We start from the raw sequence: 14,266 nt of genomic DNA on the forward strand, positions 1-14,266 counted from the left end.
TAGTTGATTATTTTAGATTTACCTCTGCATATGTATAGATATTTAAGAATAAATTGCCTTTTTTTTTTTTTTTTTTTTACTTTATGTTTTAACTAAATTACACACCACCCTTTTTTAGGTTGTTATCCGATTAATTGATACAATAATCAGCCAACTAATCGATTATGAAAATATTTGTTAGATGAGGTCTTACCGCAGGAATATTGGGGGGGGGGGGTATACTGGAAGTTGCTGAGCATTCAAAGGTCTGTTTTGGACGAATGTAAACTTTTGTAAAAAATGTAAAATTTATTCCACGTTGTGCTAAAAATGTATTTATTTTCTTTTCCTGCAGAATTCTGGGGTGAAATTGCACATTCTTTCTACTGGCGGGTGCCGCCATCCCATCCGTTGCTCAGATACAATTTTGATATCACTAAAGGGAAGATCTTTGTTGAGTGGATGAAAGGCGGCGTCACCAACATATGCTACAATGTGCTGGACAGGAACGTGCAGGAGAAGAACCTGGGGGACAAAGTGGCCTTTTACTGGTAAGCTTCATCACTTCTCACATTTCCTGCAAGCTGTGTTGGAAGAAACCTGTGCTGAGCAATGCGAAGGCCGGTGTTGTAAAATTTTGTCGGACCCGTGAAAAAATCGGACCTCGTCACTTCCGGTTATGGGAGTCTCAAGTGCGCATGCGCACCAGACATTATCTTGGTTTGGTAAACTTATAACACAGAGCGACCAGTTGAATGAGAGGAGGCGGGGCTGAGGTGGGACGGAAGACACCGCCGCGTCATCTGCAGAGCTGAATAGAGGAGGCGGGACGGAGGTGCGACCGTGTAATAAATGCAGGACTTTAGCGACTCCTTCTGTTTTATTATCTTTACTAATTATCGTATTATTTACCCTTAGGATTTCATTACATTTAGTATTTCTTATTTTGCATTATAGAAATACTAAATGTCATGAAATCCGAAGGATAAATAATACGATAATTACTAAAGATAATAAAACAGGGAGTCGCTTAAGCCCTGCATATATTACACGGCCGCACCTCCGTCCCGCCTCCTCCACCAGCTCTGCATATGTGCCTCCGTCCCGTCGCACCTCAGCCCCGCCTTCTCTCAATCAGCTGTCCGTTCTCTGTTATAATTTTGCCAAACCTCGAAAAATGTCTTCTGCGCATGCGCACGGACGACTCCTATCAACTGTTTTGTGACGCTCTGTCACCGGAAGTGACGAGGTCCGATTTTTTTTCACGGGTCCGACAAAATTTTAGAACACCGGCAGTCCTGACCTTCTTCTAAAAATATTATTTGCCTGGCTTTGCATGGCCTCCATACTTTGTCACTGACCCCACAACAAGCATGACGATCGGGAAAGTCAACATCTTGTTCAGTGACACAAAGGACTGAAGCCATTGGTGCAACAAAGGCGGCCAGAGATCTAGTATTTTTAGGAGAGGTCAGAAATGGCAGCCACCATACTTCTTCGTTCGATTTCATTAAAGTGCTTTTCAACAGTATGGAGCTCTTCAAAGAACCACTAAACTCATTACTTGTTGGGTTACGAAAAAACTATATTGCATCAGCCTTATTATTCGGGTTTAACCAGTTTTGGACCTGGACACACGAGGTACGCCCAAAACCTCTTCATTTTAAAGTGTTACTAAATGCAAAACTTTATTTATTTTTTTAAATTTTAGGATAGAGTAAGGCCCGGCCAAAGATTCAGCAGGAACTGGTCGAGATTCGAACTGTGCACCAAGTTGATCAATCTTACTCTTCACCTCGTCCAATCAGAGAGCGCTTTGCATTTATTCAAAGTATTCTTTGAACGGCCATTGTTCCAAACAGGCTGCCATCCTGTGTTCAAAATGCAGCAGGGAAGCCACACTGCATAGGACCTTGAAACTAGTGGGGACCACTTGAGTATCGGTGTCTACTTTAAGGTGGTTGTAAACCCCAGCCATAGAATGTGAGCAAAGCATTTCCCTCTATAGTCTGCAATTGTCTCAGTGCTGAGCACCAAGTGCCATTTCTGTCTGCTGCTTCATTCCTCTACTATCTGCATGAATCACTTCGGACAAGTTTTCCTGACACTAAGAGAAAAATGGTGGCAGGGGAGAGATCTCCATCTGATAGCCTCAGTTTTGTTCCTGTGTGCTGTGTGAAGGGGGTGTGTCTCTTCCCTCCAATCAGCTCTCAGAGCTTCTCTCACTGATCTCTGCAGAGTGTAACTTCAACTCCTTATCCCCTTTTTTCTGACGGCTCAGACAAGCTGTATAAATTCTGGACTTTAAATAGCTATAGAGAAGAGAAGACTGCATATAGACAGGTACAACTTATGTAGGAAGATTTATTTTATCTCTGTGTATCATCTTAAGCCATTCACTTCACTGGGTGTATGTAAGGAATATGAAATTTAAGTCCTGCTATATCACCTCAGACTGGGTCTTTTTGCAGGTAAAACATTATATATATATATATATATATATATATATATATATATATATATATATATATATATATATATATATAAGGGTCTATACGGTTTAAAATCCAGTAATATGCTGTCTCACCCTGCTCTGCACATGCTCAGTTGCTTTCCATTTTAGACACTGCTGAATTTGTAGAGGCTGATCGAAGGCTTGGTAAGTTTGCTTAGAATATAGGAGCCAGCTAAAAATGTTAGGAGACTGTGTTTGTTTTTTAAATTAGCTGCCCAATGCCCAGAACTGCATGTCCTGGGCGTCGGCAATAAGAATTTCTCACTCCTGGTGCCAAGCAAAAAAAGACCGAAAATTAAAAAAAACTTTTTTTTTTTTTTTTTGTTTCGTTAAAAGATTTTGCAAATAAATAATTTTTCTCCTTCACTGATGTGTGCTGATGAGGCTGCGCTGATGAGGCGGCAGTAATGGGAACTGACAGGCGGCACTGATGAGGTGGCACTCTCCGTCCATTCGGCATTAAGGAAAGGGGGACGGACTGATCAAGCACACAACCTCAACCCCACTTGTCAAACTGGGAAGATGTCAGAGGTGGGCAGGCAGTGAAAGCACGCCATGCCCATCGCAGCATCACCCACCAAAGGAGGGTGCTGGTTCGCACAAAGGAACGTGTATCTTGCTCCATCAGGCCACAAAGCCGCGGCCTCAATTATCAGCCTAGGGATGCACCGATCCGATATTAGGATTGGATATCGGCCTCGATACTGCCAAAATAGCTGGATCGGGGGATTTGTAAAATTAACAAATCCACGGGCCGATCCGGTTTTGTCGCAGCAGAACCTACCGCGGTGTCTGCTGAGTCCCGGCTCAGCCGTCCCTTGCACCACGGAGCCGCTACTTCCTGTATAGGTCCGGCTCACAGGCGGAGTGATATCAGATGCACTCCGCCTGTGAATGGAGGAGCCATACACGGGAAGCAGAGGATTTGCTCTATACTGCAGCCGCATGCTTCCCGGGCCAGCCACAGACAGACACAGTGCCTGCAAGAAAATCCCTGCAAGTACCCTTAATTTCTATTACTGTATACTGTGTATGTGTGTATATGTGTGTGTATGTATGTGTGTATATGTATATATATATAATATATATGTGTGTGTATGTATATGTGTGTGTGTGTATATATATATATATATATATGTGTATGTGTATATATATATATATATATATATATATATATATATATATGTGTATGTGTATATATGTATATATATATATATATATGTATATATATATATATATATAATGTGTGTGTGTGTGTGTGTGTGTGGTTCCGGATCGGTTTCGGCAGATACACAAAGCCAGGTATCGGGACTAGAAAAGTCAGATCGGTGCACCCCTCGTCTGACCTTAGTCTGCGCACCTGGGGGGGGGGGGAGCTATGTGGAAGGACTGCTGCTGTGGTGTAGCCTAGGCTGACAGCCTTAAAAACTGAATTTAACCCTCCTATCCTTTACAGCCAAGAGAGCTCCTTCTGTTTGATCTGCAACTGCCATGGTCCTGCACAAGTGATCAGTTATGGCACCATTAATTTGATAGTTTGACAGTTTGGTTGAGGACACAAGCAAATATGTCAGTTGGCAACCCCGGCATTCTAGAAACTGTTTTTTGAAACCGGTTAATCGACGGGTTTAGTTCCGCTTTTATGATAGAGACCCCGTTCAGACAGGGGCGACGCGACTTGCTGGGGCGACCTACCGTGGCCTCGGCGTGACATGCACGGACTTCATATCATTGAAGTCAATGCAAGTCGCCTCCAGGTCGCCCCAAAGTAGTACAGGACCCTTTTTCTAAGTCGGAGCGACTTGTGTCGCTCCTATTAGAACGGGTCCTGTGCTAATCAATGGCAGGCGACCCACCGCGACTTGTCAGGTGACCAAGTCTCCTGACAAGTCGCGCTAGTGTGAATGGGGACTTACTGCTGTTTAGGGGCTCTGGGCTTCAGCAAATTGGCAGCCTCCAGGAAGAGGAAACGGAAGGCAGTTTATAGCACACACTCATTTTGGTGACATAATTATTAATGCGAAATGTATGTTCCTTGCTAAAGATAAAAATACGTTGTTATGGGTAAAGTTTCGCTTTAAGCAAATTCCATCTTCTAGGGGGATCACACAGGTATGGTATATAATATACATAATTATATTGCTCCAAGCTGGATTCATGTAATTATGTCTAAAATATTCATACCTGAAATTCTTCTTTGAACTCCTTGGGTGTACCTTGCACCCCGGTACATCCTCGCCGTCCTTCCCTGGCACAGCTTGCTTTGCTGTTTTTTTTCGACCGCAGCTGCAGTATCTCCTAAGTGACATGACCGGAGTTCTGCTTTTAAAAAAAATCCTGATTTACAATTTTTACAGTGACTAGAGACAAAATTCATATTGGAAGTCTTGTGAGTAATTGGTGTAAATGAAGCGACCGTTCTGCATTCAGTACAGAATTATATGTGCTCCCTGTGGATGGCGTATTTATCATGGCGGTGGATCCAGCTGTTGCCGTAATCTATCATCTTGTTAAATTCGGCCTGCTATCCATTTGGCAGACAGTGACGTTCAGCTTTGATTTAATCAGCCAGCTCTGCAGGCATCTATCAGAGGTAATGAAATTGTGGCACAATACGTTCCTCTACAGATCTGTAATAGAGGTTATATATAGACCGCCTTGCAGCTTATAATGAGCCAGGTCTAGCAAAATTAGGATGAGTTTCCATTCCGAATAGTGACAAAATGATAGGAAAAGCAGTGATTTGATTGGGATTTTCTGTGTTTGCCTACTTTCTGTCGAAGGAAGAATTTCAAATCTGATGTGAATGTACAATGTATATGTAAAGCGCTGCGTAAATTGACAGCGCTATATAAGTACCTGAAATAAAAAAAATAAATAAAAAAAAAATAATAAATAAATCTGATACTTACTGAAAATATCTGCCATAATAAACTAAAGGTGCTTTGCTTAAAGCGGAGTTCCAGCCATTTACTCACCTGTCCAACGGTCCAGCGATGCGGCCGCCGGAAGCCTCGATCCTCTCCCTCGGCGCCGGCATCACTGCTGTGGGCACCCGGCTGTTAACAGTTTGCGGCTTCACAGCCGGGTACCCACTGCGCATGCGCGAGTCGCGCTGCGCGCCGTGATTGGCCGGCAATCTTCTGGGACCTCTGACGTGTCCCAGAAGATTGCAGGGAGGGAGGGGGAGAGGAGAACTTCCGCTCAGGGCGCCGCGGCGCTCCGAGCGGAAGTGGGAGCGGGTACCTGTCAAAACTAGGTACCCGCTCCCCCCCCCCCCCCCCAAAAAATGACATGCCAAATGTGGCATGTCGGGGGGTCAGGACTCCCTAAAGCGGAAGTTCCACTTTTGGGTGGAACTCCGCTTTAAAGTATAACTATAGGCAAAACTTTTATTTTTATTTTGGAAAGAGCAAGGAAGGGCTATAACCCCTGTCAGATTTTAAATTTTTTTTTTTTTTTTACGCCATCTGTATACCTTAGCGGAGATTTCCCTTCAGTTCCTGTCCCATAGCCAAACAGGAAGTGAGAGGAAATCTTTTCAAATTAGGGGAATTCCTTCCCAGGTCTCCAGAAGCTTCTCCTGTGGTGGCTGCATTCGTTTTCTTTTCTTTTTTTTCTTTTTTTTTTCTTTATTTTATTTCATATTTATTAAGATTTTTTTAAAAAACAAACAGTATCAAAGTTGTACATCAGTGGTTTACAAGAAGAGCGTTACATTAGTGAGGGGAAGTCTTTTAACCACTTAAGCCCCGGAAGATTTTCCCCCCTTTCTAAACGGGGCCTATTTTGCGATTCGGTACTGCGTTGCTTTAACGGACAATTGCGCCGTCGTGCGACGCTGTACCTAAACTAATTTGATGTCCTTTTTTTCCCACAAACGGAGCTTTCTTTTTTTGGTTTTGATCACCTGTGCGATTTTTTTTTTTTTTTTTTTTTTTTTTTTTTTTATTTTTTTTGATCATACGCTATAAACAAAAAAAGAGCGACAATTTTGCAAAAATAACAATATTTTTCAAATTTCTTTTATATGAAATTCCCCCCCCCAAAAAAATGTAAAAATCTAATTTTTTTAACATTTTGGCCAATTTGTTTTCTGCTACATATGTTTGGTAAAAAAAATCGCAAAAAGCGTATTTTGATTGGTTTGCGCAAAAGTTATTGCGTTTACTAAGGGAAAGATTTTTTTTTTTTTTTTAACGAGTAATGGCGGCGATCTGTTTTTTTTGTTTTTTTTTTGCGGGACTGCGACATTGCGGCGGACAGATCGGACCCCTGACTGACATTTTTGACACTTTTGGGGGTACTACAGTAATCAGTGCTAAACATATGCACTATTACTGTAAAAATGACACTGGCAGGGAAGGGGTTAACTTTATTGGAGAGGGAGGGGTTCAGTGTGTCCCTAGGGGCGTGCTTCTAACTGTGATTGGATGTGGCTACTGGTGTAAGAACAGAGATCAACAGTCCTACATAGTAGAACCATGTGATCTCCATTCTTGCACAGGGGAGAATGTTCTGGTGGGGGGCCCGCCTACCTGTGAGAACACAATAGCCCAGTGGGGAGATCGCTGTACTAACATTGCATACTTAGTACAGTGGCTCCTTCTGAGCTCTTACGTTTTTTTTTTTTTTTTTTTTTTTTTTTTGTTCAGCCCGCTGGGTTGAATAAAAGAAAACGGTTACTGTGTACCAGGCTTAAGACAGAAGTGTTACTGGCTGAATCATCAGGTGAAAATAAAGGATGAAAAGATTTAGCAACACTTTGGAGATTTATTAACCACTTCTGGACCAGAAGGATTTGCCCCCTTAATGACCAGGCCATTTTTCTGCGATTCGGCACTGTTAATTTAACAGAAAATTGCGTGGACGTGCGATGCTGTACAAAAATATAATTGATGTCCTCTTTTTTTTTTCCCCACAAATAGAGCTTTCTTTTGGTGGTATTTGATCACTTGTTGTGTTTTTTTTTTTTTTTTTTTTGTGCTATAAACAAAAAAAAAAGAGCGACAATTCTGAAAAAAAAAAAAAAAATTAACTTTCTGCTATATAACATTCCCAAAAAAATTTAGAAATCTAAATTTTTCATCCTTTTAGGTCAATTTGTAATCTGCTACATATTTTTGTTAAAAACAAATTGCAATATGCGTATTTTGATTGGTTTGCGCAAAAGTTATCGCGTCTACAATTTAGGAGAAAGATTTGTCATTTTTATTGTGGTGGTGGTTTTTTTTTTTTTTATTAGTAATGGCGGTGATCTGTGATTTTTTTAGCGGGACTGCGACATTGCGGCAGACAGTGTGGACCCATAACTGACATTTTTGACACTTTGGGGGGACCAGTGATATTACTACAGTAATCAGTGCTAAAAATATGCACTGTTACTGTACTAATGACACTGGCAGGGAAGGGGTTAACCTAGTGGGTGATCAAGGGGTTAAATGTAAGCCTAGGGGAGTGTTTCTATGGGGGAGGGGCTTGTGAAATGATCATAGAGACCTGTGATCCTATATAGAAGGATAACAGGCGCTCTGTGATCATTCCAGAGAGAATGGTCAGCTGTGTTTACAACAGCTGACCGTCCTCTCTCAGCGGGGAATGATCGCGGGTGCCCGGCGGCAATCACGGCTGCCGGCCCTGTAGATCGGCATCCCCGATACGGAGTGGGGGCGGGAGCGCGCCACCGGCGGTGTGCGCTCGCCCCCTAGCACCAGGCGTGCAACCGATGTGGTACTATGTCGGTTCGCGCAGAAGGGGCTGCCTGCCGTAGTAAAACTGCGGCGGGCAGTCCTTAAGTGGTTAAAATTGGTGCACACAGATCCTGGTGCAGCTGTGCATAGTAACTAATCAGATTCTAACTTCAGCTTGTTCAATTAGATTTAACAATAAGCCCCGGTTCACACTGCTGCGACTTAAAATCCGACATGCCGGCACAACTTTATCAATGCAAGTCGTATTGAAGTCGGACCACAAGCAGTGCAGGAACCTTTTTCTAAGTTGGAGCGACTCAAGCCACTCCTATTAAAATGGTTCCGTTGCCGCTAATGGGGCACGACTTGTCATGCGACTTTGAACTCTCAAGTTGCATGACAGTTCACGGCAGTGTGAACCAGGGCTGAAACCCTAGAAACGGATTGGTTACTGTGCACAGCTGCACCAGATTCTGTACGCAATGGTTTTAGTGATGCCCCTTTCACACTGACAGACCTATTGGGTCCGCCGGTCAGTTTTTCGGACCATCCATTGCTCTCTATGGAGATCCAATCCTGTCCTTTATGCGATCTGTTCCCCCTCCGTCCGACATCCCATAGGGGAAAGTGGCCTGTGCCAGTGTCCACTCTGCATAGCGGAGCAGACACGGACCTGTCATCCACCTGCTGAGTGGGCGGACTCCGCCAGTGTGAAAGGGGCCTAAATCACTCCCTTCAGGTCAGGGGCAAGTGCAATTAAGGTATTTAAATTCTCATAGATTTATGTTTTCTGACAGCTCAAGATCTTTTCATTTGTGTATAAGATGGATGGAATAAGTATCAGTATGCGGCACGGTTAGCTGACTCGCTAGGCTGCTTCATACAACACGCTGACTAGAAAGGTGTAACCTTGTCCACTTCCCATCCAGCAGAGTGCTGTCATCTCTGTGCTGTCAGTGCAGTGAGGATTGCTGGCGGCGTATTTGTTTGAATGTAGATTAGATATAAAAAATATAATTTCTTCAAAATATGTTTGATACTCGGGGGTCCTAAGCTGCATCGGGATGGCTTGATATGCAAAAGGTATTTCTCATTGCTTTCAGGTTTATGTCTTTGTTTATTTGGACCTTAAACCGAAGACAAAAGCTTTTTCGGGTCACTAAAAAAGAGGTGGAAGCGAAGAGGCTCAACCTGGACCTGGTGGGCTGTATTTGCCTTATTCTTATGTCCTGTATAGTCCAACAGTGAGATCTCCCTGACCTAATTCTTCACTGAATACATGGCATTATGTGAATGGATGAGGGCGAATGCATCCATGCACAGAATGCCTTTAATTGTTTTCACTGAATACAAGGCATTCTGTAAATGGAGGTATTTAACAGGACATCTCTGCTCCTCGCCCCCCCCCCCCCCCCCCTTTCATAGAATGTCATGCATGCAATGAACACAATAGAATGCTTTTTGTGAAAGGATGGGGGGACAGTGAATGACACTATCCCGGCACTGTGAATGACACTATCCCGGCACTGTGAATGACACTATCCCGGCACTGTGAATGACACTATCCCGGCACTGTGAATGACACTATCCCGGCACTGTGCACTATCCCGGCACTGTGCACTATCCCGGCACTGTGCACTATCCCGGCACTGTGCACTATCCCCGCACTGTGCACTATCCCCGCACTGTGCACTATCCAGAACTGTTAGCCGCAGTGCTGGAAGAAGAGCGCTGCTTGCAGTATCCAACTAGAATACAACTCAAATTTTTGCAGTAAGTAGCAGTCATCCAGCCCAAGGATACTGATCATTAGAAGTAACTTATTTCATTTGTCCTGTTTGTAAAAAGTAATTTTTTTCCTGGATTTCCAATTTTAACTACCAAGCACTGAAATATCGGTTTTGGGTGGAAGAATCCTTATTTGTGGAGTTCCGGCCTTCTCTAGGCTCAGGCCTGCTGGGCTCCTTTGTAACGCTAGACCTGCACACGGCACACCTCGGGGTGGTAAGTGGCAGATCTGTACTTTGTGGCTGTTTACATAATAAACATTAATGATTGCCCACACAGCAAGTATATTCCAGTCCTCCTCAGTCCGAACAATGGAGATAAACTCATGTCAGCTGTATACATGTAATATTTCTATATTTACAGTATACAAATGACTGAGAGTGCCGGGTGCAGCCATAGTGATACATGCTGCTCTCTGAGTGCCATTGCATATTCCAATGAATGACACTTTGAACAAGCTGTGTAGAGGATACTCCGCATAGGGATTCATCCCATCTTTGTTCCGGCGAGAATTGTTACTGGGACAGAAAGTGATAGGAGTTCAACATTCTTTATTTGATGAGGAATAAAGGCGAAATCATCCAAAGCGAACACTTGTCCTGATGACTGTCACTTCCGAAAGGTTTCAGGTGGTGTCTCTAGAACAAGAAATAAAGCCAAATCTCCAAAATGGGACATGTTGGAAGGTGAGGGGGGAGGGGGGGACATCATAGGGGTTTTAACCACTCCCTTCTTACGCTAAAATAAAAAGCTTTGAAGCTGAACATCAGGAATTCAGCCACTTTGCAAAATCTGCTGGCTTACTATGGGGTTAGGTCCAGCGAGATGCATGCCACCTCCTGGACTTATCTCTTTTATTTACAACTGAGCCCTGGTTCACACTTAGAATGCGGTGCAGGAAACCTGCAACGTGCGTGCGTTTCCTGTGCTGTGTTCAAAACGCACTGCCCTTGCAATCTGAAGGGGGTGTCAGTGCAATAATGATGAAACCTCAAACTCTCCACCAGACCACCGGCGAGGTTATGGAGTGTATGGGGCAGCCTTGCTGTAGGGTTGTGTGGATGGTACAGCCCTCCTGAAGTGTGAAGTTGATGGTATGGTTCTGCTGGAAGGTGGAGTGGATGGTACAGCCCTTCTGAAGGGTGAAGTTGATGGTATGATCCTGCTGGAGGGTGGAGTGGATGGTACAGCCCTTCTGAAGGGTGAAGTTGATGGTATGGTCCTGCTGGAGGGTGGAGTGGATGGTACAGCCCTCCTGAAGAGTGAAGTTGATGGTATGGTCCTACTGGAGGGTGGAGTAAATGGTACAGCTCTCCTGAAGGGTGAAGTTGATGGTATGGTCCTGCTGGAGGGTGGAGTGGATGGTACAGCTCTCCTGAAAGGTGAAGTTGATGGTATGATCCTGCTGGGAGGGTGGAGTGGATGGTACAGCCCTCCTGAGCAGTGAAGTTGATGGTATGGTCGTGCTGGAGGCTGGAGTAAATGGTACAGCCCTTCTGAAGAGTGAAGTTGATGGTATGGTCCTGCTGGAGGGTGGAGTGTATGGTACAGCCCTCCTAAAGTGTTAAGTTGATGGAGGGTGCCATGGAAGGTATTTCCTTGCTACTGCAAAGTGGCTACTTTAGACTATGCAAAATCCTACGGCATCACAACAACGAACTGATCTGCAGTTTTAATAAGAGAGGGATTATTATTGAAATAAAGCACTGTTAAAACCCTGAAACGTAACCAGTGATTAAATTACCCTGCATATTTTACACATTGTAATAGTATGTCTGTGCCCACCTCCTCCTGAACACTGTTACTTGCTGTTAACATGTCATGAGCAGTGGAAGCGCAGATTGCAGAATATCTCTGAGATGGTTCCGGGTGACGCTTTGCCAGTCAGGATATTGATGTTGATCTGGATTGTCTTGCAGGGAAGGTAATGAGCCGGAGGATGTTACGTCCATCACATATTCAGAGCTCCTGAAGAAGGTGTGCCAGTTCGCCAATGTTCTACGTGACCAAGGTACACAACTGAATGTTACCACCTGCTTCTTTATGATGCATAAAAAGTGTCATATTTGGAAATATTTATTTACAGGGAGAACTAATTTAAAATCATTCTTAAAGTGGGCCTTGCAGTATTTTTTTTCTTTTAACTCTTTTTATTAAAGGAGATGAGACATTTGGTACAGTAAACAAACCAAGCGCTCAACATGAGCGCATAAAATAGGGTACAATACATCACAAATAAATTTAAAAACTGCAAATATGCAGCGTTCCACATCATTAGAGAGCTAGTAAATATGCAAAGTAACAAATAAATTCAAAGTCATTAGTGCCAAGATGTAACAAAGCCAATAGCCCTATAGTCTATCAAGTTCAAAACCCTTCTCAGTGAGCTATTTAGTACTCTGTGTCTTTAGGCACTGGATACAGTGAGGGCAGAAGAGCACTAGACGCCCCAGACCTTATTTTACTTAGCCTGGCACCCTCTATGTTAAAATACAAGTTTTTCATAGGGCAACACCTGATTTACCAATTGCATCAACATGCGCACCGAGGTGGGTTAGGTTGGATCCACTTGAGCACCACAGCCTTACGGGACAAGAATAGTGTCTCCATTAACTTAGTATGCTTCATCATTGCTCCTCATCCAAAACCCCCAACAAACAAATCAATGGGGTGCACGGGACTGGGACAGTTGCAGTAACTTTACATTGCTCCCAAGCTGGACCAATGTAACTGTGTAACGTATACTGTGCCTGGGATTCATCTTTAAATGTGACATTACTGAAGAAAACCTCATGATCTATAGATTGATTTCAATATGATTTGTATTTTTAGTTTTCTGTGTAAGCAGTCTGACATGTAGTAATCTGGGACAATAATCTTGTTTTGCTAGGTGTTAAAAAAGGAGACCGTGTATCAATTTACATGCCCATGGTGATCGAGTTGGTGGTGGCAATGCTGGCATGTGCACGAATTGGGGCTATTCACTCCATAGTTGTGAGTTCTTGTCTGTCAATGAATATTTAATTCTTCCCAAATAGAAAAAAAGTCAAAAATTATATTGTAACTTCTGTTTAGTCAGTAACTACCTAATATTACAAATAATATTACAAATTAATATTTTGCAGCCATGCGGGTGGCTAGTCTGAGGCTAGCTAAAAAAGGTTTTAAAGAGCTGATTTACTACTTTGAGGTGATCTGAATAGCCGTATAAGATTACACAAACAACTGACCCTAGAGGTCCCTTCTTTCATAAATTTCTCCCCTGCCTGTGAAAACAGTATAGACTTTACTACCGCTTTAAAGCTTTGGGGTCTTTTTTTTTTTTTTTTGTATTAAAATAAGCATATTATACTTTCCTGCTCTTTTGGGGTCCCTTGCAGGCGCTCCAGGCTCCTCCACGTCGGTGAGTGACCCCATAGAATGCACACTGGCCCTACAGAACAGACATCTGTGCGCACACATGCAGGCCAGTGTGAATGAGCTTTTATTACTCACTGCAGTACTGTTGGATCTTCCCAAAGAAAGAGCTGTCTGCTGGCGGGTCAGAAAATCCAAAAGTGCAAGGTTCTCACATCTGCTTGAATGTATACATAAAGCTCTGCATAAATTGTCAGTGCTATTATTTAGTTGTTTTTAATACATTTTTTAATATGTGAGAAAGAGATTAATCCTATTGTTAATGAACAGCCCATCTCTTTCCTTCCCTTTTCTCTCCTCTTTCTTTCTGTCTCTATCCTTTCTTGTGTCTATACTTCTTATTCTGTGTATGTCTGCCTATTTCTCACTCTCTCTCCTCTGGTCTGTTCCATGCACGCTCTCGATATACATTGTTATTTGCACTAAACGTCTCTCTGTCTCTCTCTCTGTCTCTCTCTCTCTGTCTCTCTCTCTCTCTCTCTCTCTCTCTCTCTCTGTCTCTCTGTCTCTGTGTCTCTCTGTCTCTGTGTCTCTCTGTCTCTGTGTCTCTCTGTCTCTGTGTCTCTCTGTCTCTGTCTCTCTCTCTCTCTCTCTCTCTCTCTCTCTCTCTCTGTCTCTCTCTGTCTCTCTCTGTCTCTCTCTGTCTCTCTCTCTGTCTCTCTCTGTCTCTCTGTCTCTCTCTCTGTCTCTCTGTCTCTCTCTCTGTCTCTCTGTCTCTGTCTCTCTGTCTCTGTCTCTCTGTCTCTGTCTCTCTGTCTCTCTGTCTCTGTCTCTCTGTCTCTCTGTCTCTCTGTCTCTCTGTCTCTGTCTCTCTGTCTCTGTCTCTCTGTCTCTGTCTCTCTGTCTCTGTCTCTCTGTCTCTGTCTCTGTCTCTCTG

General features: G+C 43.4%; 1 protein-coding gene across 2 annotated transcripts in view; it reads left to right on the forward strand.

The window, feature by feature from the left end:
• ACSS2 (acyl-CoA synthetase short chain family member 2) overlaps nucleotides 1-14,266 on the forward strand; it is an 83,185-nt gene that overhangs the window by 16,748 nt on the left and 52,171 nt on the right. For both annotated transcript variants that reach the window (XM_082272946.1, XM_082272947.1), the window contains exons 2-4: nucleotides 335-530; nucleotides 11,892-11,983; nucleotides 12,863-12,966. In XM_082272946.1, the coding sequence (XP_082129072.1) occupies nucleotides 335-530; nucleotides 11,892-11,983; nucleotides 12,863-12,966 (392 nt within the window). The remainder of the gene's footprint in view (nucleotides 1-334; nucleotides 531-11,891; nucleotides 11,984-12,862; nucleotides 12,967-14,266) is intronic.

This window comes from Pelophylax lessonae (genome assembly GCF_965119305.1).
Source record: "Pelophylax lessonae genome assembly, chromosome: 11".
NCBI classification, from domain to species: domain Eukaryota; kingdom Metazoa; phylum Chordata; class Amphibia; order Anura; family Ranidae; genus Pelophylax; species Pelophylax lessonae.